General features: G+C 40.9%; 2 protein-coding genes across 3 annotated transcripts in view; one reads left to right on the top strand and one right to left on the bottom strand.

Moving 5' to 3' along the window:
• LOC126418627 (uracil phosphoribosyltransferase homolog) overlaps positions 1–4302 on the bottom strand; it is a 39801-nt gene extending 35499 nt beyond the window's left edge. The window contains exons 1-5 of the mRNA XM_050085472.1: positions 4015–4302; positions 3884–3926; positions 3645–3794; positions 3337–3481; positions 2938–3068 (exon numbers count right to left, since the gene is read on the bottom strand). Coding sequence (XP_049941429.1) covers positions 2938–3068; positions 3337–3481; positions 3645–3794; positions 3884–3926; positions 4015–4157 — 612 coding nt within the window. The 5' untranslated portion in view covers positions 4158–4302. The remainder of the gene's footprint in view (positions 1–2937; positions 3069–3336; positions 3482–3644; positions 3795–3883; positions 3927–4014) is intronic.
• Positions 4303–4326: 24 nt separating this feature from the next.
• LOC126418629 (trafficking protein particle complex subunit 3) overlaps positions 4327–26200 on the top strand; it is a 35134-nt gene continuing 13260 nt past the window's right edge. Inside the window, exons 1-3 of one of the 2 annotated variants that reach the window (XM_050085473.1) lie at positions 4327–4476; positions 16524–16718; positions 16797–16979. In XM_050085473.1, coding sequence (XP_049941430.1) covers positions 4438–4476; positions 16524–16718; positions 16797–16979 — 417 coding nt within the window. In that variant the 5' untranslated portion in view covers positions 4327–4437. The other variant, XM_050085474.1, reaches the window with a different exon arrangement.

The raw sequence follows: 26200 nt of genomic DNA, 5'->3' as shown, positions 1-26200 counted from the left end.
TAGTGAAAGTAGATACCGAGTAAAATATTTTCCAGAAATCAAGATATAGTGCATATACCTGACTGCCTTGATACAAAGCTTTCCAAATGTCGTGTGAAATGAGTTTCACACAGTTGATGTTTCCAGAGTCTGTGCCAACTGGCACTGAAGGCATCATTCTCTGAAAGATATCTCATTATGTCTGAGCTCAGAATATGTTCTAGGATTCTACAATATGTTCTAGGATTCTACAACAAATTGATGTTGAAGATATTCTACTACCCTTCTTGTGGACAGATGTTACCTGTGTTTTCTTCCAACTACTGGGCATGGATTTTTGTTCAAGGGATCTGTGTTAGATTATAGTTAGAAGAGGATAAAGAGGAATATTCAATACTAGCTGTTGGTTTTGGCCAGTGACGTAGGAAACATGGCAAACTTCGTAAATGGCATGGCAACTACAATGTGATATCTGCAGCAACTTTTTCAAACATCGCAAAGAACACAGGGGTTATAACGCAGTATCAGTGGTGTTTTCTTCAAATGGGATAAGCTACAGATTAGTTTGTTGCCACAACCAAGTATTTCACTTTTACATTCACTGACTTCGTCAAATAACAAGCAAATTGCAAAAATATGTACCAAAAAATGACATCACAGCTGTCATAAAGATTACAGCACAGGTCAAAGTTGATGACGCAGTATTGAATATTCCTCCTGATCCGTGATTGACAGCTACCTATTTATAAAAGAGCTATCACAGCAATAATGAACCTGAGAGCAAATATGCTGATGCTTCTGTTTTGTTCATTGTTGTTATCCCGCGTCCGGCCATCCTGATTTAGGTTTTCTGTGATTTCCCTAAATCGCTCCAGGCAAATGCCGGGATGGTTCCTTTGAAAGCGCACGGCCGACTTCCTTCCCCGTCCTTCCCTAATCCAGCGAGACCGATGACCTCGCTGTCTGGTCTCCTTCCCCAAACAAACCAACCAACCAACCAACCAACCAACCAACCAACCAACCAACCAACCATTGTTGTTACATCACTCTATGGATGACAGTCACCACCATAACACAACTGATGCAATTGGTTTTTTTCATGTGCTTTTTTTTTCTTCATGCTAATTTTTTTAATAGCACACAAAATAATGTATACAGCTAACAGCTAACTTAGTGCTGCAGGTGACCGAAAACATATAAAGGAATTCGATACTGGAATGTACAGCTGTAACTGCTGCAGTCATACTGGGGATGCAGGCTATGGGAAACAAACATTATTGCCTTTTTCTGTGCCTTACAATCACTTTGTTATTCTGCTACAGATACAGTTAGGCACAGATGAAGAGACTTGCACAGGATAGACTAGTGAGAAAATCTGCATGAAACCAGCCTTCAGACTGAAGACCACATCACAGCAGGTAAATAGCAGCAATTTTTGTGCCAATTTGAATGGTCTTCAAAAATGCCTTCACGTAGACAATTTACGTGATGGCATTTGAGAGGATTCATGAACAGGAAAGATTATAAGCACAGAGGTAGAGGTATTCAAGCAATTATTCTTCCCATGCTCCATATGAGAATGGAACAGGAAGGAACCTCAATAACTGGTACAGTGGGATGTACCCTCTGCCGTGCACCTAACAGTGGTTTGCAGAGTCTAGATGCAGATTTATGTGTAGTATGCTGGTGGGCACAGTATTACTGCACATTATACATGCACGTGCTTAAACTTTTGTTGGGTGTTTGACTTTTTCCATACCACTTTGACGTGCTTGTTAAAAAGCTATTAACACAAATGCTGTTGTGGAATTTATGTTATTAAGCCATAGAGTTTAGCACTAGTGTATCTACACATATTACTAAATTAAAGTCTCCCACAATGTTTTTTGTGTCTAGATGTGGAGATTAATCTCAGGAACTACTGTAGGGATTTAGATATAGTTTTCACTAATAGATAGACTGATTCGCGAAGAAGGTTTGTGTATATAATTATACAACTGATGAGTGTAATATATGTATTGTTGTCCATTCCACATTTAATTGACATCTGAAGTGACATCTTTTGGCAATGATGGGAGTTGCAAGTTGATCAGCTACAGAGGTGGTATTTGGTAGGAGAAGCAGTAAACAGTTGCCACAACTCCAGAGAGCAACCAAGTTTGAACAGAATCTGTACATATCTATACACATATTATAAATTTAAGTCAGCTGCTGGGTCTTTCTGTCAGTATGTGGAGGCTAATCTCAAGAACTTCTGTAGAGATTTTGACATGGGTGTCACTAATGGGCTCATTTACAAGGCAGGTTTGTGCATATTATTTATTACCACTATGACAGGCAAGTAACCTGGCAGAAGATACTTAGAGCTCCACTACCTGTGCAAAGCTGGGGCAGTTCACTACTAATGTCTAAATGCAGAGGATACAAAATGATGCTACTGGCTGTAAAAGCAGATAAGAAAAAAGAACAACATATAATGAAATTTGTGTAATAAAAACTTTGGTATCTGGAATGAGATACAGCATGGTAATTTATGAGATTATTTTTGTAGAAAGTACTTTTAAGTAATTTCACATTTCAAAAGGATTGGTAAGATTTAATATCTTCACCCCACTTTCACTTATATGAAGATAATGTTCAGTAAACTATTTGTTGGAAATTTAGGAGTATCATGTAATTTTTTGAATTTATCTTACAGTTATAATAAAAAATGCGTTAAATATAAATTGAACACAGAACTCTAGAAACACTACAGATCTCTTTATTGCAACTAGGCCTACTTTTATTGTCTCCTCATTCACTGACTTTGCCTTCTCACTAACAAACTGTAATCTTCCAACCTAACTCATATCTTGAGCTATGCTACATCAATCTGCCTACAACTAAGATTTTTTGTGGGGCAGACACTGCCTTACTAGAGACCAAGCACGAGATGAGCCTTGTATGCAAACTAAGTACCTGTGGGTATGCTGCAGTCACTAGTTTCGCTGCAAATGGCGTGCAGAATAGATTTGAGAGAATTATATTTTCCTCTGGTACATGGTGTTCCCTGAGGACAGCAACTGCTTTAATCACCGTGTTCCCTGTACCTGTAGAAGAAGATAACGCTGAGCATTACTCACTGAAATAGACAAGAAAGACTTGGTAATTTGATCTGCAACAACTGTATTAAATGTAAAGAAAGCCTATATTCGCAAGGTGATTAATTTGTCTCTGAAGTCCTTAACAGACTCCTACACCATAAGTGGTTTGACATGAATAAACTTCGGGAAGCTGCTGTACATACTTAAGAGCAAAGGCTGTTTTCAACTAAGCAACAGCATAAAGGCAATGCTAAATTTCTAATGATTTACTCACTCATGATAGGGTACATCACAAGAACTTTTCTATCTGCGATGTCCTCTGGAAAGCGCGCATACACCACACGAGCTTCGTGAGTTTCTGCATCCGATTCTACCAGTATCTTCCCAATTCGAATTGAACGGCAACAATCGCGAAGCCCCTGAAGGAACGACCAAACATTTACGTGACTTCAAATATTTTCCAGTCAACTGGAAGCTGAGAAAGTAAATCGATTTGTCTGCAAACAACTCTTGTGTAAGTACATGCACTTGCATCAGGCTTTAAATATCAACCATCAGTTTATAATTCTACTCTTACCGTACCTGTTCCATAGCTTCTCCGCTTCTTACTATACTAACTCCACAGTTTCCTTTCTGATACTTTAGTCCTTCGTACTTGGCCCCTGTCGGTGTCGTGACAACACATTTCGTGAATGGTAACTGATTCAGGCTTTCTTCAATTACGAGCCGGATCTGAAAAACGCATACTGTTGAACACGCGGCCTACCCATGGTACTACGAAAATTGTGTCTTCATTAGCCTTGCGCGCTAGATGAACTTACTAAGCGATCTGCATAAAATTTGAAATCACTTCTGGAGGTATTTCTGGAAAAAAGGTACGTGTAAAATTACAAATTATTCTACAACTTAAAGTAGCCGTAAAAATAACTTCCAAAAACCACTCGTTTTTAACCTGTCTCGTAGTATTGTCTGCAATTCCTTCACTTGATCATTGTTCGGCAGTATCTTCAAATTTGGACCGTAATCTTCTTTTATTTCATTTTTATGTTCAGGTAATCTACTGATTAAACCACTTAATTCACCGGCACTTCCCATAATATTGCGAGGGATAATATTGTTCTCTTGTAATCTGATTATGATGAGAGCAGCACTTTACAGACTCTCGTAAGCGCCTACGTAAATAGCGAAAAAATCGTGTGATCCACACTGTCGTACATCCACATTGCAATTCGCGGTGCGAATCACGAGTCAAAGATAATAAATTAGCCATGTTTACAGTTGCTGTGCTTTGTTTTGACATGTGGGATGTTTTTTCGATTGGAGAACATTGGCCCGTGACAGTGAAGTGTGAACAACCTGAACAAGTGAAGTGATCATGTCCAGGCAAGGAACTCGGTTGGATGCCAAAAAAGTGGTAAGTAATTACGAGACAAACGGTAGGAGTAATGTAGTAGCACAACTGCAAGTTGCGTCGAAGATGACCCGTTAGCTGATCGATGACAGAAAAACAACGAATGGGTAACTAATAAATTGTAGCTGCTCATCCCCCGTTCAATCTTATGCTCTCAATAATTCCTGTTGTCATTAGCTATAACTGGATGAGGGTATTGAACTAAAAAATTGTATTCGTGACACGCCATTATGTTTGCATGAATAGGGCAGTAACAGTTTATTTTACGGCACAGAAGCCATTAGTTGTTGAACCAGTTAGCCATTCTGAGTACCACAAATTAATTCACTGCATCAGAAAATTATTGAAAAAACACTCCCTGCATAGAACATTTTCAAATTACGTAGGCAAGTTGTTAACCCACAGTTATAAAATTCCTACTGCTATCCATGCCAGTGCCGAAGTTAATACAATGCAATACAACCCTGGAATGTGTGAAAATTATTGGATGATGTAGGTAAACGGCATGTGTAGATTATTTTTGTCCTTCAGTGCTTCTGAAACGTGGGGACTGTTTCCCCCCTAGAAACGAGGCTACTTCTTGCAAACCACAGAGCACATACACTTTATTTTATTTATTTCTTACTCCATCGATCCAACTGTGATAAACTCACAAGGATATAGTGTGTGCCAGTAAACAATCAATACAAAGGTAGTAGTAAAGCAGTCAATCAGACAAAAGTAATACTACATGTTTGCTATACACATATGTGGTAAGAGTGGCAGATTACATCAAACATTACACATAGAAAGTGAAAACAAATTAAAAACCAGTGAAAATGACTGTGAATGTTACATGGGTATGGTACCTACATCATTGCTCAAACTTAAACTATGGCATATCATACTCAAAATATCTGGTCCACAGACCTAGGCTAAAAAACTCTTCTAAACTGTAAAATAACCTTTCCAGTAGAAATTGCTTCAGATGCTCCCTAAAAGAGGAATGGTTATCAAATTTGTTTTTAATATCTGGATGGAGAGCATTAAAAACTTTTGCATCAGAATACTGTACACCCATTTGCACCATAGTCAGGTTTTTACATTCATTGTGGAAATTGTGCTTTCTCCTGGTATCATATGCATGGTATTCACTATTTCTTTTATGGAACTCAGTATGTTTGCCGATGGAACCCATAAGAGAAAATATGTACTGGGACGTGATAGTAAGAATTTTTAGTTTCCGGAAAAGGCTTCTACAACTACTTCTGGAGTCTACGCTGCTCATTATTCTTATAACACGTTTTTGGGCCAAGAGTATTTTCCTTGCTAGTGTTTTGTTTCTCCAGAATATAATACCATATGTTATATGAGAATGGAAATATCCACAGTATGCTTTTTTCATTGCATGTATGTTTCCGCTCTTGGAGAGAACGCGCAGGGCAAAAATCGAGCTGAATCTCTTCTGAAGATTTGTTATATGATGAGACCAGTTTAATCTGGAGTCAATTAAAATGCCTAAAAACTTTGTCGTCTCAACTCTTTCTGTTGACTCTGTTGCATATTTCACAGTTAATTCATCCTCCATTTTAGCAGTTGCAGTGAACTGAAAATAATTAGTCTTATTAAAGTTCAACAAGAGTCCATTGAAGCTAAACCATTTCACGAAATCAGTAAGAATATTGTTGACAGATCCTTGAAGATCTTCACATGTATGACAATCAATCACAATGTAGGTGTCATCTGCAAAAAATGGTAGAAAAGCACTGTAACATTGTAGGCTACGTTGAGATAGGTCATTTATAAATATGAGGAATAGTAGGAGACAATGGATCCTTGGGGAACTCCACATTTAATGGTTCTCCATTCAGATGAAACTAGGCCACTATGGATCTCTTGGTACTATATACTACTGCTTTCTGCTTCCTATCTTTGAGGTATGATTCTAACCACTTATTTGCTAAGCCACTTATTCTTAATAGGTCTGCTTTCTGTAATAGGATTTGGTGGCTCACAGTGTCAAACACTTTTGACAAGTCACAAAATAATGCAGTTGTTACCATTTTGTCATTAATTGGTTACAGAACATTATTTGTGAAAGCATAAATTGCTTGTTCAGTTGACCATCCCTTTCGGAATCCAAATTGACTTTTGCTGAGAATGTTATATTTATTTAGATGTTCCAAACTTCTCGTGTATATAAGCTTTTCCAGTATTTTAGAAAAGGCTGTTAGAAGAGAAATTGGCCTGTAATTTGTGACTTTGGTTTTGTCACCTTTCTTGAAAAGGGGTTTTAAAACTGCATATTTGAGTCTGTCAGGCACAGTTCCATGTTGTAAGGATGCATTAAAAATTTGCCTAAGTACATCGGAAATACGGAAGCGTCCGATCCCGCCCGTCTGCTTTGACCCATGACGTCACAAATATGGCGGAAACGACCATAAACCACGATTCCAATATGGCGCATATAAAGTCGCTATGTACACATTGTGAGGACGAAAATACAGAGAAAAACAAACACACACACTTTCCACACTAACGGGACAAGTGCGGGAAATGGGGTGTTTTGGGTGGGGGGAAAACTAAATATAAACTAATTTAGACACCCACCCCCATACAAAACAACACAAAAAGACGAAAAAACCGACATCACAAAACTCCCCAAATACCACTAAACAGTATCATCTGGAATCGGACACTTCCCTTGACCTGTATAGCTCAACAGCAGCTCCCGATCCCATAAATTAGGATCAAACACTTCCCTTGGCCTATATAGCTCAAAAACATCTCCTGATACCAACGTACACTGCCACACATCGGGATCGAACACTTCCCTTGACCTGAGCACTTAATTTTATCCGTCATATCCATTCCTGAACAAAAACAACCGATTAATTTTACTAAAATTACTACACAACGTACAGCGAACACTAAATTAACCTTCACACAAAATCGTTAACTCACTGAAACGAATTCAACTACAAACACAGCTGACACACTAACAATTCTGGATAATGAGTAAAAGCAAACTGAGCCCATTACACCACACGAACGAAAACACTGAACATACCACCAGAGAGCACAACAAACCACAACACGACGACATCTACAAACACGCCACACTCAAACCAAACTCCGTGACGTCACACACGACAACACCCTTACGTCACGGGTCAAAGCCAACGCGTGGGATCGGACGCTTCTGTCGACCCAGTACATCACTAATCTAAGCACAGCACTGTTTTAGTAAATTATTAAAGATATTATCTACCCCAGTGGAATAAGAATTCTTGAGGGAGATGATTATTCTTTTAATTTCAGATGCTGTGACAGGTCTAATGTGAATTTTACGTGTGTGTATTGTCTTTTGCATCCTATTTGTTCTGAAACTGACAATAAGTGGTTGTTGAAAATATTGGCTATGTTATCAGGATCGTGTACTAGATTACCTTCATGTTTAATTTTGAGTTCTTCAGAAGTTCTTATGGTTTTCCCTGTCTCCCTTCTAACAATGTTCCAGATAGTCTTAATTTTGTTATGAGAGTTATCAATTTCTTGATCAAAATACAATGCTTTTGATTTTTGGATTACCTTTTTTAGTATCTTACTGTACATTTTGTAATGGCTAGTTTTCATAGTGTCCTTAGCATTCTAGTTGCGATGTCAAGTTCCCTCTTTGTTTTACATGCTTGTTTAATTCCCTTTGTGATCCAGGGTTTGTTCTGTGATGTACCAGTTTTGCTTCTGACAGACTTTTTTGGGAATACCTCTTCAAATCAGGCGTGAGAATTCATTTATGAATATACACTACTGGCCATTAAAATTGCTACACCACGAAGATGACGTGCTACAGACGCGAAATTTAACTGACAGGAAGAAGATGCTGTGATATACAAATGATTAGCTTTTCAGAGCATTCACACAAGGTTGGCGCCAGTGGCTGCACCCACAACGTGCTGACATCAGGAAAGTTTCCAACCGATTTTGCATACACGAACAGCAGTTGACCGGCGTTGTCTGGTGAAGCGTTGTTGTGATGCCTGGTTAAGGAGGAGAAATGCGTACCATCACGTTTCCGACTTTGATGAAGGTCGGATTGTAGCCTATCGCGATTGCGGTTTATCGTATCGCGACATTGCTGCTAGTGTTTGTTGAGATCCAATGACTGTTAGCAGAATATGGAATCGGTGGGTTCAGGAGGTTAATACGGAACATCATGCTGGATCCCAGCGGCCTCATATCACTAGCAGTCGAGATGACAGGCATCTTATCTGCATGGCTGTAACGGATCGTGTAGCCACGTCTCGATCCTTGAGTCAACAGATGGGGACATTTACAAGACAACCACCATCTGCACGAACAGTTCAATGACGTTTGCAGCAACGGCGTTTGCAGCAGCATGGACTATCACCTCGGAGACCATGGCTGCGATTACCCTTGAAGCTGCATCACAGACAGGAGCACCTGCGATGGTGTACTCAACGATGAACTTGGGTGCACGAATGACATGATGGTGGCTTCCGTGTTTGGCGACATCGCGGTGAATGCACATTGGAAGCGTGTATCCGTCATTGCTATACTGGCGTATTACCTGGCGTGATGGTATGGGGTGCCATTGGTTACACGTCTCGGTCACCTTTTGTTCGCATTGACGGCACTTCGAACAGTGGACACTACATTTCAGATGTGTTACGACCCGTGACTACCCTTCATTGAATCCCTGCGAAACCCTACATTTCAGCAGGATAATGCAGGACCGCATATTGCAGGTCCTGTACGGGCCTTTCTGGATACAGAAAATGTTCGAATGCTGCCCTGGCCAGCACATTCTCCAGATCTCTCACCAACTGAAAATGTCTGGTCAATGGTGGGCGAGCAACTGGCTCGTCACAATACGCCAGTCACTACTCTTGATGAACTGTGGTATCGTGTTGAAGCTGCATGGGCAGCTGTACCTGTACACGCCATCTAAGCTCTGTTTGACTCAATGCCCAGGCGTATCAAGGCCGTTATTACGGCCATAGGTGGTTGTTCAGGGTACTGATTTCTCAGGATCTATACACCCAAATTGCATGTCAGTTCTAGTATAATATATTTGTCCAATGAATACCTGTTTATCATCTGCATTTCTTCTTGGTGTAGCAATTTTAATGGCCAGTAGTGTATTAAATTTGGCATTAATATCATCCACCCTGTATAGTGGGCTCCAGTCCATCTGTTGCAGTTTGTGTTTAAAGACATTAAGTGAATCACTAGTCATTATCCTAATAGATTTCCAGGTGGAGATTACTTTCTTGAGGGGGGTGTGCTGTCATGTAGAGTGAGGAGCTGTCCATCATGGTCAGACAGACCATTCAAGACAGGGATGACAGTGAAGCAATGGTGCCTACTTAAATCTATAAAAATGTTGCCTATCAAAGACTGACTCTCAGGTGTGATTTGGAGGGAAAGTCAACTACTGGAGTGAGATTATATGAATTCATCAGATGCTGGGACTATACTTTCATGTTGTTTTCTGTTACAAAGTCTACATTAAAACCCCAAAGAATGATTATTTCCTTATTTTTAGAAAATAGAGTAGATAACAATAATTCTATTTGCATCATAGAAGCCCTTAGGGCTTAGTTCCAGGTACCCTGTAAATTGCCACTATTATTACTGGGGAGCTATTTACTGTAACTTCTATTGCACAGGCTTCAAATAGTTGTTCTAAACAGTATTTACGTACATCTATAGATCTAAATATGACTTTATTTTTAACAGAAATAGCTACACCACCTCTTCCCTTGATGTCTCTATAGTAGTAGCTTGCAATGTTGTAGTTAGAATCTAAATGTAATAAGTTAATACCATTTGTGATATGATGTTCTGTAAAGTATAATATTTGAACATTGTTTATAGAATTTCTGTCTTTTAGGCCTGTATTAACAGACTTCTGATCTATGTTGCTGCTAAGTCCCCCAATGTTTTGATGAAAGATGGACAGGTTAGACTTGTTTGTAGAGGAGCCACTTATCTTGGGTGCTTCTTGTTCTTTGCATCTGTAGTTGAAGAATATTTTAGATGTAATGGGCAAACTACTTTCCGCCTGCTTGCTGTTCCATGTCCAGTCTGCTTGGCTGTCGTGGTTTCTTCTTTTGCTGGTGGTACTTTTTCCTTTTCTTCTTCTGCAGGTGACATTACGGCTAAAAAATTCTTGGTGTATTTGTTGAGTATGGCTTCTGCTTCTTGGTGACAATCAAGTGGTGAAGTTATTTTTGGAGCTTGCAAAATTTGTGCTTCATTCACCACCATCCTTTTTGGCTTGAACCATTTCGTAATTTGAGGTTGTTTTACGATTTGATTGTTCCTTTCTGGCCTTCTGGGTTTAAACCACTTCGTAATCTGCAACTGATTGAGGGCTTAAGTGTTTGCTGCTCACCAAAAACCGTTTGTAATTTTCATTAGGGTGCTACTTGTCCTTGTTTCTTAATTGTGAGGCGAGTTAGTAGTAAATATTTTATCAGCAAGAACCTCTTTTTCGTGATGTGTTTAAATGAAGGCCATTAGCTGTATAGAACCTTCACTCTAAAATGTTTGTGTCTGTTACATCAACATTCTTGAAATGAGAACATATTTCCGTGAAACTCTTGTTATTGACACTAATTTCGCGGTTCATGCATGACCAACTCGGTAAATCATGATGCTGTGAGACATTCCAAAGGGAACGTTTGTATGAGTTAAATTATTTAGACAATTTCTCAGTTCTGTGATAACCGTGTATGATTCATTTCTATAAACATCATTAGCTCCTCTGAGCAAAACAACAAAATCATCCATAGTCAATCTAGTTACTTCATTAGATTTTGTTAGGTTTGTTAGTTCTCATAATGAGGCCCCAGGCATCACGAATCCAGATGCTCTGAAGTTGTATCTTTCCGTTAACACTATAGAAATTCCCTGGGTGTGACTATCCCCTAATACACAGATCTTCTCATGTTGATACATCCAATACTCATGTCCTGGTTTAACTAAAAACTATAGAGAAAACCTCAGTTTATGTGAACCCAAGTACCCAATCATACTGTAATTATTGATGGAGACTTTAATCATCCAAACTACAATTTTGTTAGTGGTGGGCGTGATAAGACACCCTATGAAGCATTACTAAATGCCTTCTCTGAAAACTACTAAGAAGAGATTGTTAGGAATCCCACTCATTGGTGAAAACTCTAATGCCAGCAAATAGATCTGCCCTCTTTGAGGCCAGTGGGCGGGACATTCATAAATGGGCAGTTGTAAACAAAAGTACTTTTAAGGTTTTTACTGCTAGAATGTATAATTTACCAATTAAAATACAGGAATAGGACAGTACGCCCAATATAAAAAGTTAGTAAATGTTTACACCTGCCTTTATTACTAAGAAGGAAAGAAAAGAAAAGATAAGCATGTTTTTTTCTACTAGTCTCTCAACATGCTGTACGAAGGAAGGGCACATGTTGCTGATAACTGCTTATATTTATAAATCCCTTTTAATTTTTACCAGTTCTACACCCCTCTCTCTCTCTCTCTCTCTCTCTCTCTCTCTCTCTCTCTGTGTCTGTCTGTCTCCACACACACACACACACACACACATACACACACACACACACACCATTGAACAGTGTAGTGATAAGCCGGTATAAAATACGTTGTCCTCAGGTCATTGCTTTGTAATATAACATGCTTTATAGTCTGTGTCAAACCTCTGAATATTACGTATTACTGAAGAATGATTATTGATAACAAAATCGTTACTGAACATATTAAACAGCTAGCATGTGTTTCTGAATGATAAATGTGATTCTTAAATATTAAATTGTTTATGGTGAAAAAACAAAAAAAAAATTATTTATTGTCAGATGTAGTGACTTAGAGACAGACTATAGTTTCCTTTATTTGTCGACTTTTGTATGACTGCAATGCTTTGAAGATAAAATGAGAATACTAACATAAAAAAGATTTGATAACAAAGAATCGACACTGGAATCGTTTGATTCCAATACTAGTTGATTCCTAGAGAATCCACGATTCTTGAAATTGTGGAATCAGTATTGCTGCATGACATATCCCTAACTAAAATCACTATGGATAATTTTTTTAACTCTAATTCCAGTTGTGAGATTTAAAACTTTCCCGGCCTACATATTGTTCCACAAAATTTCGGGCGAACTGCCGGATGTTTGCAACTTCCTGCCACAATATTTCGGTGTGGAGTCTTCTAGTCATCTTCAGGTGATACTGGCGAAAACTCCCTGAGCTCTAGTATTCAAGGCCCCTTGGGCACATGCGTGGTGGATTTACTTGGTGTTGCACATGAGCTACTTGAGCGCATTCTATTCTGCTGTGCTGCGTGTCCTACGTGGTGAAAACTCACCGCATCAATATTAATTCAATTGTCTTCCTGTGGTTCCATCACAGACCACTTTCCTACCGTTGGTCTCAGCAAAGATGCCAAATACTTTGCTAAGTCGTAAGTGGCTGCTCCAATATTACTTACAATTGGACATAATGGCATGTTATCCTTCTGAATCTTCGGCAATCCATATAGCCTAGGTGGAACTGAACTATTTGGTTTCAGTTTCTTAGTTACCTCCTTTGGTAAGGAACTGTTAGTCAGAAGTTCTGCTGTTTTCCTCGCCACTCGGTTAGTAGGATCGTTATCTATTTTGCGATATGTTGAGTCGCTTAATAAAACATTAATCTTATTAATATAGTCCTCCCGTAGCATTAAAACACTAGCATTACCTTTGTCCGATTTAAGTACCACTGTATCCAGGTCTGCTCCCAAGTTCCGGAGGACTACCCTCTCCGTAGGTGAGATGTTGCTCTGCGGCGGTGCAGCTCTTGTCAACACACATCAAGACTCCCGGCACACTTCTTCAGCTTCATCTGCAGCAAGACGACGTTGTGCGTTTGGGAGGATGATGGTTCAAACCTGTGTCCGGCCATCCTGATTCAGGTGTTCTGTGAATTCCCTAAATCACTTCAGGCAAATGCTGGGATGGTTCCTTTGAAAGGAGTGTCCAAGTTCCTTCCTCATCCTTCCCTAATCTCAGCTTGTACTCCACCTCTAGTGACCTCCTTGTTGATAATTCCTCTTTTTTTGTAGTAGTAGTAATGTAAAAAAGAAGTGCCTTTCTTTGAAGGCCTTCACACACCAGAGGATTTATGCTGGTCTTATTGATACAAAGTCTTTTCCACTATGATGCCAGCGTATCCATATGATCCGATGACAATTTTTTTATTTACAATTTATACTTGAGGAGATTGATGGCTAACATTTATCTACTAATTTTGACATATTTAAGATTGCTAATTGGTAACACAAACTATCATTCTTTAATTTTGTGTGAAATGTTTGTCCATGTGAACTTCTGACTTGCCAGCCATTGTGTAAAGCTACTTTATCTTATCTATTTTTACCATAGGTAATCCCATAAATTCCTTCTTTGGTGTACGTACATTAACATAGCTAAATGTATTACCTGTTTTTGATATGGACACATATGCATATGTAGATAAATGCGTTTTCACTTAGATTTGGGTTTACACATTTGATTTTTTTCCAAATAGTTTAACACTGAGGTGCACAGTTGTTCTGTATGAAAGGGCAAAATGGTGTATTAAATGTGCAAACAAGGTTTACACTTGGTGTGCTGGCTGATGGGAGGGACTGTAAATGGGAAATGCCTTTGCAGACACTTCCATCAGCCACCACGCCAAGTGTCAGCATTGTTTGCGCGAACAATATTTGTTTCTCATTACAATACACTATCTACAACGGGTAAGGTTTTGCGTAACAAACAACTGAAGAGTCTTATATGCCTCTACCTTGATCAGAACATACTTATTCCAGATGGTCAACATTGTCACATATCAATATTAGATTTCTTTTGAAGAATTATTATGTGAGTTACATTTGACGTAACTATTGCTAGTGTATCCACAAAATGTATGCTTTTCTCTCATATTCACTTTTAAATTTGTTAGCCCTTAGGCAAGAAATAGATATTATATGCCAACATTTCTACTTACTTCATTTCTGGTTACTCTTTTACTACTGTTTATGCACGAATCCTACCTGTTTCTTCATCGAAAAAGTTGGTGTGGATTGTACCTTTCATTGGTTTACAGTCCACAGATTGTTTTCAATATTATCGCTATTTTTGTTGTAGTATACTGTATCAGGCTACTAGTTTTTCTCTGCCACACATGCAACATTTAACTGAACATCTTAGTGTTCGTGTGAAATCTTGGAATTGCAACATTGATGTCACTAACCACATTTTCTTGTTCTTCAGATTGACTGTCGGATATTTCTGAGACTTCTTTGTTTCTGTTTAATTTAATTTCCCTGATACATCTCCGTGGTCTTTCTCAGTCTTGCCACCCTGTTATTAGTGCATATTTCTTTAAACTGATGATATTAATGTTTTATACTCAGATCTTCAGGGGAAGGGGGTGTCCATTTGAGATTTGACTTTATTAACATGGAACAGTGTGCTTAAACATTCTTAATTCTGTTCCACATAAATTATTACTTGAATGTATTTACTCTTTAAAATGACTCAGCACCATCCACTTACTATCTATGTGACACAATGTCTCTGGAACAGCAGGTAACTTTCCCAAATGCTAATCCAGAATCTCACATGCACATCCTGGTGCCCTCCTCCATGTTGGTAGCTACTCCACAGCCACTCAGCTACAATCCCACCCTTTACAATTCTGCTTGTGTATACATTGTGACTGCTCTTAGAACATTTGCTACCGCCACCTTCATCATCATCATTCAGTTTTCTTTTCTCATTACCTATGAATTTCTTACAAGTCATTGTTCTTAATTCTGTCTTTTGCTACTCGCTAGCCAATTTATGTTTTCATAGTACACATTTTTAAACATTTCTTGCCTTTGTTACTGCAATTTTACCTTATAGCTTAGCCAGTGACATTCCAATCCAAAGTGTGTAGTCCACACTGCCTGCAGCTGTTGCCACAATACACACTACTAATAAATCAGATGTAAGCAATGAGATGCAATTCTGACTTGATCTGACAGTAATACTGAATTTTTCATGTCTTCTTAAATAATAATTAAGTTAAGCTTTCCCGTCAGTCCTGTTACTATACTAAAACATGTTACTATGTTAAAATTCAGCTAACTGAATCAGCTGCTGCATTTCAGACTCTCCTCTAAAAAGCCTTGAACTCCAGTTATTTTCACTTGGGTCACCCGAGTGTTGTAAAGAACTAACAGCTTGTCCTGTATTAGGGGAGGGGGAGTTGCTCACAGTTTTCTCTGTCAGGATGACTCTGTTGAAATAGCCTACTTCCCAGGTTAAATTTAACGCCCGATGTGACTGGAACATCAAATTTCTACTGCACCTTGTCAAGATAGGAGAATTACATGGACTGATATTGAGAAGAAAGTGTGATGTGTTATGGATATAATGAACAGTATGCAAAAACTCAAACTAATGAGGCAGGGTGCCCACCATTATGACAGTTAACACATGTATACAAAATCAGTGACAAATTAAAAGAAAATCCGTTCTTTTGGCATTGGCAGGATACCCTCTAAAATGAAAGCTAAGACATTTGCAAAGAAAACATGAAGCCCAACATTAATTATTAGGGCAGTTTTGCTAAGACAAGAAACTGTAACAGAAACACAAGGGAAAGTATTTATAGAATAAAGCAGGTTAAATTATAATTCACCAAGTAGAAAAGTTTGATTATTTTGAAACATATTGAAACTTGCATGTTGAGTCAACTCCAACTGAAGTGTGTGAAAATGGACATACAGGTATAGTCCATCTGGATTAGAATCCACTGTGTCGTTATGTCTTTCTTAATTAACTCATAATTAAGATCAGGAGGCCTATATCTTATTTGTTTGTGTGAGTTCAGAATTATAGAGGTCAAAAGTGTGGATACCTGACTTGAAGCAACTGTAAAGCTTTGCAACGGAAATGCACTTCTCAGAAGCCTATTAATTTGACTTTCCAATAAAGAATTTCACTTTAATGTTTATTTCCATTTTATTTCAGAATTCGGAGCTGTTTACCCTCACATATGGAGCACTGGTATCTCAGTTGATGAAAGATTATGAAAATGTTGAGGATGTTAACAAACAGTTGGAGAGAATGGGTTACAATATTGGTGTACGGTTAATAGAAGACTTCCTTGCTCGAACTGCATCTGGAAGGTGTTATGATTTCCGTGACACAGCAGAAAAAATCCAGGTACCTCAACATCTGTACACTTCATTTTTATTTTGGAGACATTTATTATGTTATGGTAACAGAAAATAATCATTTTAGATGGGCTTCAGGCTGTTTCTGGGTGTAACCCCTGTAATTACAAACTGGAGTCCAGCCGGAGATGAGTTTTCTTTGCAATTTGAAAGTAATCCATTAACAGAATTTGTGGAGCTACCAGATCATTGCCTGACACTGAAATACGCAAACATTCTCACTGGTGTCATCAGAGGAGCTTGTGAAATGGTAAGAAACTATTTTCACTGATTTTTTTTTTTTTTAATATATATATGTTTGGTTTGCAGTCATCAGCAAGTGCAAAAATGCTCAAGTAAACATGAAGTAGTTAACATAAAATTTTTCTGAGTATTGTACCATGTCATATTGTAAAAACTATACTGGAGAAACCAATGTTTCGGGACTGTAACTGTGGCCTAAACATAGGTTTCTCCAGTAATAGCTTTTCAGAACTGATACTGTGCGATACCCAAAAAACTTACACAATTAAGATATGAAATACTTTCATATCTTAACAAGGGCACCCACACATGGGGGCAAAGGGGGCCCACACTCCCCTCCCCCTTCCCCCTGTCCGCAGCTGTCAGGTAAATGAAAAAAATTGAGTGTAGTCTGGTGTTTTTCTTTTGAAATAAAGAATTAAAAGTCTGTATTACACAGGTTTTTAGCAGATCAGATCTAGAACATTTTTATGGCCACTTAAAAGTCACTATTGGTCCTCCAAAAATTCAAAATACTCCATACTGCCAGGTCTAGCCCCAATCCCCTCCTTACAGGCTCTAGCCTCCATCCCCTCCTTTCAAACTCTCATATGGGTGCTCTAGTGTATAATGCACACATTATGCAGGAATGAGACAAAATGTGTTGATAGAACAATGAATATGCATTGACTGAAGTCTGAGATGGCCAATCCATTTAAAGACAAAAACATGATTATTTTCATTCAAAGCCATGGCAGCACCCTGAGGTATATTAGGCGATCTGCAGCTTCACATCGGCCACGTGATCCATGTCCTGTGGGCACCAAGATTGCCTGGTGTAATTCTGTGCCCAACCTCACTGCAGTCTGCCCTTCTCTTCCTTGACAAGAGAAGAAGCAGAAACACATGAACAAGGGCAAAGCCCCACTGGTACCCCCTGAGGTGCCGCCTTCCCCTCCTCCAGCCAATGAACCAACAGTCTGACCCCACCTATATGGACATTACCCCATCCTTATCGGAGACAGATGGCAGCTTGGGGGCATGACCGGCTCCGGTCCGTTCGCTTTCCGCTTGGACTCCAGCTTGAGAATCCTCCAGTGAAGTTGTAATGGCTATTTGAGTCACCTCCCAGATTTGCAGCCTCTTCTTTCATCCTACAGTGCTGCTTGCATTGCTCTCTAGGAGACCCATTTTGTCAATTCTTACTCACCCACCCTTCCTGGGTTCCATGCTTTCTGTCGAAACCGAATTGGCCCCTTGGGGGCTTCTGGTGGTGTTTGCACCTTGGTCCGCAAGGACATTGTTAGTAAATGGATTCCCCTCCACACCACTCTGGAAGCAATAGCTGTCAGGGTCCATCTGGCCACTCCAATCACAATCTGTGATCTCTACTTCCTGCCTAAGAGGCCGCCCACGTCCCTTGCCCTAATCCCCCTTCTTCAACAACTCCCTTCTCCCATCCTTCTTCTAGGGGACTTTAATGCCCACAACCCTCTTTGGGGTAGTCACATGACTACTGCGCTGGGCAGGACAGTTGAAGCTGCTCTGGCAGGGCTTGACCTCAGTCTCCTAAACACTGGCGCTCCCACACACTTTATTGTGGCACATGGCACTTTCTTTGCCATTGACCTCTCCATCTGCAGTCCCGGCCTTCTTCCCTCCATTCAGTGGGGTGTCTACGATGACTTATGTGACAGCGATCATTACCCGATTGTTTTGACCTTCCTTCAGTATATCTCGCTCCAACACCCTCCCAGGTGGGGCTTCTCTAAAGCTGATTGGGGTGCCTTCTCCTCTGCTAACATCCTCCCTGTACTACCACGCAGTAGTATTGATGAGTCTACACAGACTTTGACTGCTGCCATTCTTTCCGCAGGTCCCTTCTTCCTCGGGCTCCCCCCCCCCCCCCCCCCCCCTCCCCCCCCCCCCCCCGTCAGAAGATGGTTCCTTGGTGGACTCTGGAAATTGCTGCGGCCATAAAAGACTGCCGCCGTGCTCTTCACTGCTTCAAGTGGCACCCTTCTACTGCTCTCCTTCTGGTCTTTAAATGATTCCGTGCCTGGGCCCATTACCTAATCAAATTTTAGAAACGGATTTGCTGGGAACAATATGTAGCTGCCATAGGACCGCACATCCCCTCCTCACAAGTCTGGGCGAAACCCAGGTGAATTTTTGGCCATCGTCCTCCCACCGGTGTTGCAGGAATTTCTGTGCATGGTGTTGTTCTTACCCATCCGGACTTTGTCACAGAGCATTTCACTCAACACTTTGCCCAGGCCTCTACATTGACTCAGTATCCGCCCACATTCCTCCTCCTGAAAGAGCGCTCGGAAAGACTGCCTTTGTCTTTCGTTTCTTGCTGCTTGGAGCCTTATAATGCCCCTTTTAGCGAGTGGGAATTCGCCAGCGCCCTCGCCCTTTGTCCCGACATGGCTCCTGGACCGGACCGGATACATAACCAAATGCTCCCAACACTTCTTGGTGGCTGGCCACCGTCATATACTGACCCTTTTCAACAGATTGTGGAGTGAGGGGGTATTTCCTACCCATTGGCAGGAAAGCATTGTTATTCTGGTGTTGAAGCCACAGAAGCCACCTCTTGTTGGATAGCTACTGTCCAATTAGCCTTACCAACACCCTCTACAAGCTCCTTGAACGCCTGGTGAGTCGGCGATTTTTTTGGATCCTTGAATCTCGGCACCTTTTGTCATCAACTCAAGGTGGTTTTCACTGTGGCCGCTCTACGGTGGATAACTTAATCCACCTGGAGTCTGCTATCCGGTTGGCTTTTGCCCATCGGCAACACCTCATTGCAGTCTTCTTTGACCTGCAAAAGCCTACACCACCACCTACCGCCACCACATCCTCACCACCCTTCATGAATAGGGCCTTTGTGGCGCTCTGCCCATTTTTATCCGTAACTTTCTTTCTTGTTGCTCTTTCCAGGTCCAAGTTGGTTCGTCCTACAGCACTTCCCATTGGCAAGATAATGGGTTCCACAGGGTTCTGTGCTGAGTGCCCCTCTCTTTCTCGTTGCCATTAATGGACTGGTGGCGGCTGCTGGGCCAACAGTGTCCCCCACTTTATATGCTGACGATTTTTGTATCTACGTCACTTCCTCCATCATGGGTGCTGCAGAGCATCATCTACAGGGGGAAATCTAGTGGACGCAATCTTGGACTCTCTCCCATGGCTCAGTTTTTCGGTGGCCAAATTGTGTGTCATGCATTTCTGCCGTCGCCGTACAGTCCATCCCCATCCGGACCTGTTCCTCAATGGTCAATCCCTCGAGGTGGTGGACACCCATCTTTGCCCAACAAGCTCAGGGCGACAAAGGATTCTACAACTATGTGGTGGTCCTCCTTACGGGCCTCTCATAAAGCCTCTGTCGTTCTTTGCTGGCTCCACATCGGCCATACTTGGCTGACTCATGGTTATCTCCTCCATCGTGAGGACCCCCCCCCCCCTCCCTCTGTTGTGGATCACTGTTGACTGTGGTTCACCTGTTACTGGACTGTCCTAGCTGCCCTGCACCGTACTTTTAGCTTTCCTGACTAGTTACCCCTGGCGTTAGCTGACAGTGCCTCAGCGGCTGATCTAGTTTTAAGATTTCTTCATGATGAGGGTTTTTATCATTTTATTTAAGGGTGGGACCTTCAACCTTAGTGGGTGGAGGGGATGGCAGGCCGTCTTGCTTCCCCCTTCGCCCCGATTGGACTGGCTTCGACTGGGCCTGGTGGTTCACCCTCCGCCCTCTGCCTTCCCACTCCTTTCTTTATGAGGTCTGTTTTATCGTGAGTATCTATCTTGTCTACCTGTGCTTCTTTCTTCATGCCCCTGTCATTAGACACTTTCTTTCCCTCCTCTCTTCTTCCACCTTCTTCCGTCCTTCTCTGTCAATAATTTGTAATTTTATAGCCATTGTAGTTCCCTCTTATAATGTGAGGCTTTATTGGTTTTAGTTATTCCAAGGTCGAAGGGACTGATGATCGCGTAGTTTGGTCCCTTTCTCCAATCCAACCAACCCGCCCACTCAGCCGCCCTCCCTCCCTCCCAATCATTCTGGCCACCCTGTAGTTGCTGGCTTCCATGCACACACCGAATATATATCTGCCTTGGTTGATCAGCACATGCAACCCATAGTACAAAGACTCCCCTGCTACATCAAAGATAACCGACCACTTCCTAAATCATCTGAAATGCAGACTCGTCCCACTGCCACCACACATCGTGCTTGTCACCATTGATGCCACCTCCCCCTATACCAACATCCCCCAGTGCATGGTCTGTCTGCTATTGAACATTTCCTCAGTCAGCACCCACCTGATACCAAACTCAGGGCGTCCTTCCTGCTCACCTTAATCAAATTTATACTTACCAGCATTACTTCACCTTTGAGGAGCAGATATACACAGATCAGGGGTACAGCTTTTGGAACCAGGATGGCTCCATCCTATGCCATTCATTTCATTGGTTGCTTGGAGGGGCTTTCCTGGAATCCATAAGCCTTCAGCCCCTGGTTTGGTTTAGTTACATTGATGATGTCTGTGTCATATGAACTCATGGCAAGGCTAACCTCTTAAAATTCATAGAATCTCTAAAAATGCTTTTTTCCCAATTATATTTCACATGTTCCTATCCTGAATCCTATGCCACTTTTCTTGATGTTGATCTCATCCTCACCGAAGACCAGCTGCACATTTCTGTCCACATTAAAACTACTAACAAACAACGGTTTTTGCGTTTTGACAGTTACCATCCTTTCTGTGTCAAATGTTCCCTCCAATACAGCCTTGGCATTAGAGATAAATGGATTTGTTCGGATGCAGACTTTACAGCAGTACACCACTAGTCTCATCTCAGCCTTCACAGGGCTCAATTACCCCACCAGCCTAGATTGAAAGCAGATTTCCTGGGCCATCACATCCAATCCTGCTACTGCTGATCCCTCTAAGAAACAAATTCGAAGCACGCCACTCATCACTCAATATTATCCTGGTCTTGAATGTATGAATCAGCTACTGCGACAAGGCCGTGACTTCCTAAAATCATGCCCTGTAATGAGATCCATTGTGTTACAGATTTTGCGCGCCACATCTAGAATATCTTTTTGTCATCCTCTCAATCTCCGCAGTATCCTTGTCAGAGCCTACGCTCTTTCTGCACGCATTTTACCCAATGGCTTCTACCTGTGACCATCCCCATTGCAAGACTTGCCCTATGCGCCCTTCTATCATCACCTATACCAGCTGTGCAACTGGAAAAACATATACTATCAGAGGGAGAGCCACCTGTGAAATGACATAAGTCATATAATAGCTGTTGCGTAAACACTCTTTGGTCTTTTACATCGGCATGACTGCCACCAAGTTAGGATGAATGGGTACAGGCAGAGGGTGTATAGTGGCAACTCAAAATATTCTGCTGCAGAGTGTGCTCTACAGCATGACAGTCGTAACCTCAGTGCGTGTTTCATCACAAGTGCCATCTGGATTCTCCCCCCAGACACCAATTTTTCAGAACTCCACAAGTGGGAAGTAGCACTACAACATGTCCTAGGTTCTTGCCACCCACCTGTACATAATGTACATTAATTTCTTCCGTCTCGGCATTTCTACACGGTAACTACTACTTTCTTCACTAAGTTTTTGTTTTCTACTTTTTTTTTATTTTCTGACCTGTCAATTTTTCACCATCTCTTTACATGCAATGCTTTTAGCTTTCCACTCTTATTAACTCATTCACTATGTTTTAGCAGTAATCTCTGTCTTGCATATTATCCTGTGTTCCACCTTTAAGCTCTCAGGATCTTGGGATCTCGTCCGGTGCAATCCCCAGCAATCAGTCTTTCCTTCTCATTCTGTCCGGTAAGTCTCCCCTGATGCAGGGTTCTAGGTGACTTTTCTGAACTCTACCCCTTTTCCTTAACCTCTCCAGTTCCATTCCCTTCACCCCTCTTCCTTCCCCTTCAACCCTTCTGCTGGAAGAAGGAGCCACAGTCTCTGAAAGCTTGCATGAGTAAAACCTTTTTTATATATGTGTTCTCCCGCTACCACTTGGTGAGTAGATTTTTTATCTATCCATTTATGTTATATAACCAACAAGTTTGAGGTTCTGCCTTCCACCGAAACTGAAACTTTGCCAGTGAGGCTCACTTCTTGTGTCAAGAGAGGCAAGTGCAAAAGGGAAGGGGTCTAATCATTGTCGGGTGAAATGTACCCGTTAGGGAAATGCAGTAGCTAGCAAGCATCACCTTATGCACCCATTGATCCTGGGGATGTATGCGAAGTTGCAATACTTTGGGGGAGGGACCCTTATAAAATCCAAAGTTTTCAAGGCGGCAGTGTAACTAAATTTGGCACAGTTGTTAAGGCATGTTATATGGAAGCATACATACATTTTCATGCTTATTGAAGTTACAAATTTTTAATAATAAACAATTGTAATTTTTCAAGAAGGTGAGTACAAATGTTCCTTTCTTGAAAAATTTGTCAGAGCGAAATTAATGTATTTTTGTGCAAAGTTTGATATACCATTATTACGAATGTCTGCGGACCAGAATATTAATATCTTCTTTTGTTAGATTTCTACAGCTCTCCAAATTTCTGTGAAAAAAATTCTAATCTTAGGGCTTTTCTGTTACATGAAAGCCATAATATTGTAGTACATGAAAATTCCTTCCAGAGAGTTTTTCACTATAGCATTGGCTAATTACATGCCAAATTTAAGTTTTATAATGCCAGTGGTTTGCGAGGAAAAGGTACATAAAGTTCGAAAATGTAAGTTATGGGAAACCAGAATCAAAGATTTGACAGTCTTTATACACTGAAGAGCCAAAGAAACTGGTACACCTGCCTAATATTGTGTAGGGCCCCCGCAAGCATGTGGAAGTGCCACAACATGACACGGCATGGACTCAACTAATGTCTGAAGTAGTGCTGGAGGAAATTGACACCGTGACTCCTGCAGAGCTGCTCATAAATCCGTAAGAGTACGAGGGGGTGAAGATCTCTTCTGAACAACAAGTTGCAAGGCATCCCAGATATGCTCAATAGGGTTCATGTTTGGGGAGTTTGGTGGCCAGCGGAAATGTGGGGGGACACAGTCATCAGAATGCACAATGGACATAAATGTATGCAGCTGATCAGACAAGATGCTTATGTTCGTGTCACCTGTCAGAGTCGTATCTAGACGTATCACTCCACACCATTACAGAGCCTCCACCAGCTTGAACAGTCCCCTGCTGACTTGCAGGGTCCATGGATTCATGAGGTTGTCTCCTTACCTGTACACCTCCATGTGCTCGATGCAATTTGAAATGAAACTCGTCCGACCAGGTAGCATGCTTCCAGTTATCAACAGTTCAACATCAGTGTTGATGGGCTCAGGCAAGGGGTAGAGTGTTGTTTGTGCCGTCGTCAAGGGTACACGAGTGGGCCTTTGACTCCAAAAGCCCATATCAATGATGTTTCGGTGAATGGTTCGCACGCTAATACTTGTTGATGGCCCAGCACTGAAATCTGCAGCAATTTGTGGAAGTGTTGCAATTCTGTCATGTTGAGTGATTCTCTTCAGTCGTCATTGGTCCCATTCTTGCAGGATCTGTTTCAGGCTGCAGCAATGTCAGAGATTTGATGTTTTACTGGATTTCTGATATTCATGGTATACTCATGAAATGGTCGTATGGGAAAACCCCACTTCATCGCTACCTTATAGATTCTGTATCCCATTGCTCATGTGCCGATTATAACATCATGTTCAAACACACTTAAATCTTGATAACTTCCCATTGTAGCAGTGGTAACTGATTTAACAACTGCGCCAGACACTTGTCTTCTGTAGGCATTGCCGACTGCAGTGCCATATTCTGCCTGTTTACATATCTCTGTATTTGCATACGCATGCCTATACCAGTTTGTTTGGCATTTCAGTGTATTAGGCCATTCCTTATCTCGGTGAACTAGTGCAAACCATATGCATTTTGCTCATCATCCTTAAATAGTTTTTTCTTTGCTTGTCGTATTAGGTTAACCTGATTTTCAAATTGAGTTACAATAATGTGACCTGTGTCAGTTCTCGTTACCGATTTCCTTCAGTATCAACAGTGTTACAGCTCATGGATCAAATTCTAGCCACTGTAGAGTCTGTAGTCTGCCAAGGACAGCATAGTCAAAAACTAAACAAATGTCATACATTGCAACTTCATCGGCAATCGTCGAAATATGGTTTTCCTATCATTATGATTTCAGTCTTTTTTTTTTCTTTCACACACATTTGTAGAAGTTCTGGATCTGCTAAACGTCAAAATATTCCACACATTGTGACTGCATAAAACTGGAAGAAAACACCCCAGGAATAAATAATATGAGGAAAGAACAACAAAGGGGAATGGCCCCATGCAAACTTTCATTAATTATTATTTTTATCACACTTAGGTGTGCAATTGCAGTGTAATATTCAGGAACTAAAATTTCAACACCATGTAGTAAATGAAAATTCAATAAAATTTTTGTCACAATTTTGCTTGCTTTCTTGTACATCCCCCCTTAAAGATGTTGAAGAGGCTGTTTCTGCAGCCATTGAGGGATACAGGGTGCAACTTACTGCAGATTGTGGTGCACGTTGAAACAAACAATGCTTATCACATGGGCTCTGTGATCATAAGTGGATCATTCCAGTGACTGGAAGAGATGGTTGAGAAGAACAGTATATTCAGAGAGTTTCAACCAAGTGCACTATCTGCAACATTGTCCCCAGAACTGATCTTGGCCTCATGCATGTAAGTTGAGTGGAAGGCCTGAACCATGATATATGACTGGGACATACCATTACAGGTATAGGCTGGACCTGGTGGTATCTCGTATGACACCTTTCGACTATGTTTAGCCAATAGTCTTTTCATCAATGCTTGGACCAGTTTTGAGCTTAGTCTTAAGCAGAAGTCTCAACACGACGACTAACACAGAAGTGTTTGTCAGTCTCCTGTTGTAACTTTAGCAAACCTTGCACAGATCATGTACTACATTTCATTAGCCAGCTTGTGTTTTCAGTGCTGTGATTCAAATTAGTTAATAAAACAGGTGTCACATTAGGAAGCGTCCATCCACTCACTCCGCACCAATTTTCATTAGTCTGGGGAGGGGTCATAACTATTTTGTGAGTATGTGTGTGATGGGCCTTAAGCCATTGCTATACTTCTTCCTTTCCCGTTAAGCAGTTTTACTCACTGACTGTACCTTCTCAGACTTA

The sequence above is a fragment of the Schistocerca serialis genome, chromosome 9 (assembly GCF_023864345.2).
Source record: "Schistocerca serialis cubense isolate TAMUIC-IGC-003099 chromosome 9, iqSchSeri2.2, whole genome shotgun sequence".
Taxonomy (NCBI): Eukaryota; Metazoa; Arthropoda; class Insecta; order Orthoptera; family Acrididae; genus Schistocerca; species Schistocerca serialis.
Note: the sequence above shows the minus strand (reverse complement) of the source record. Positions and strands in the feature narration are given on the sequence as shown.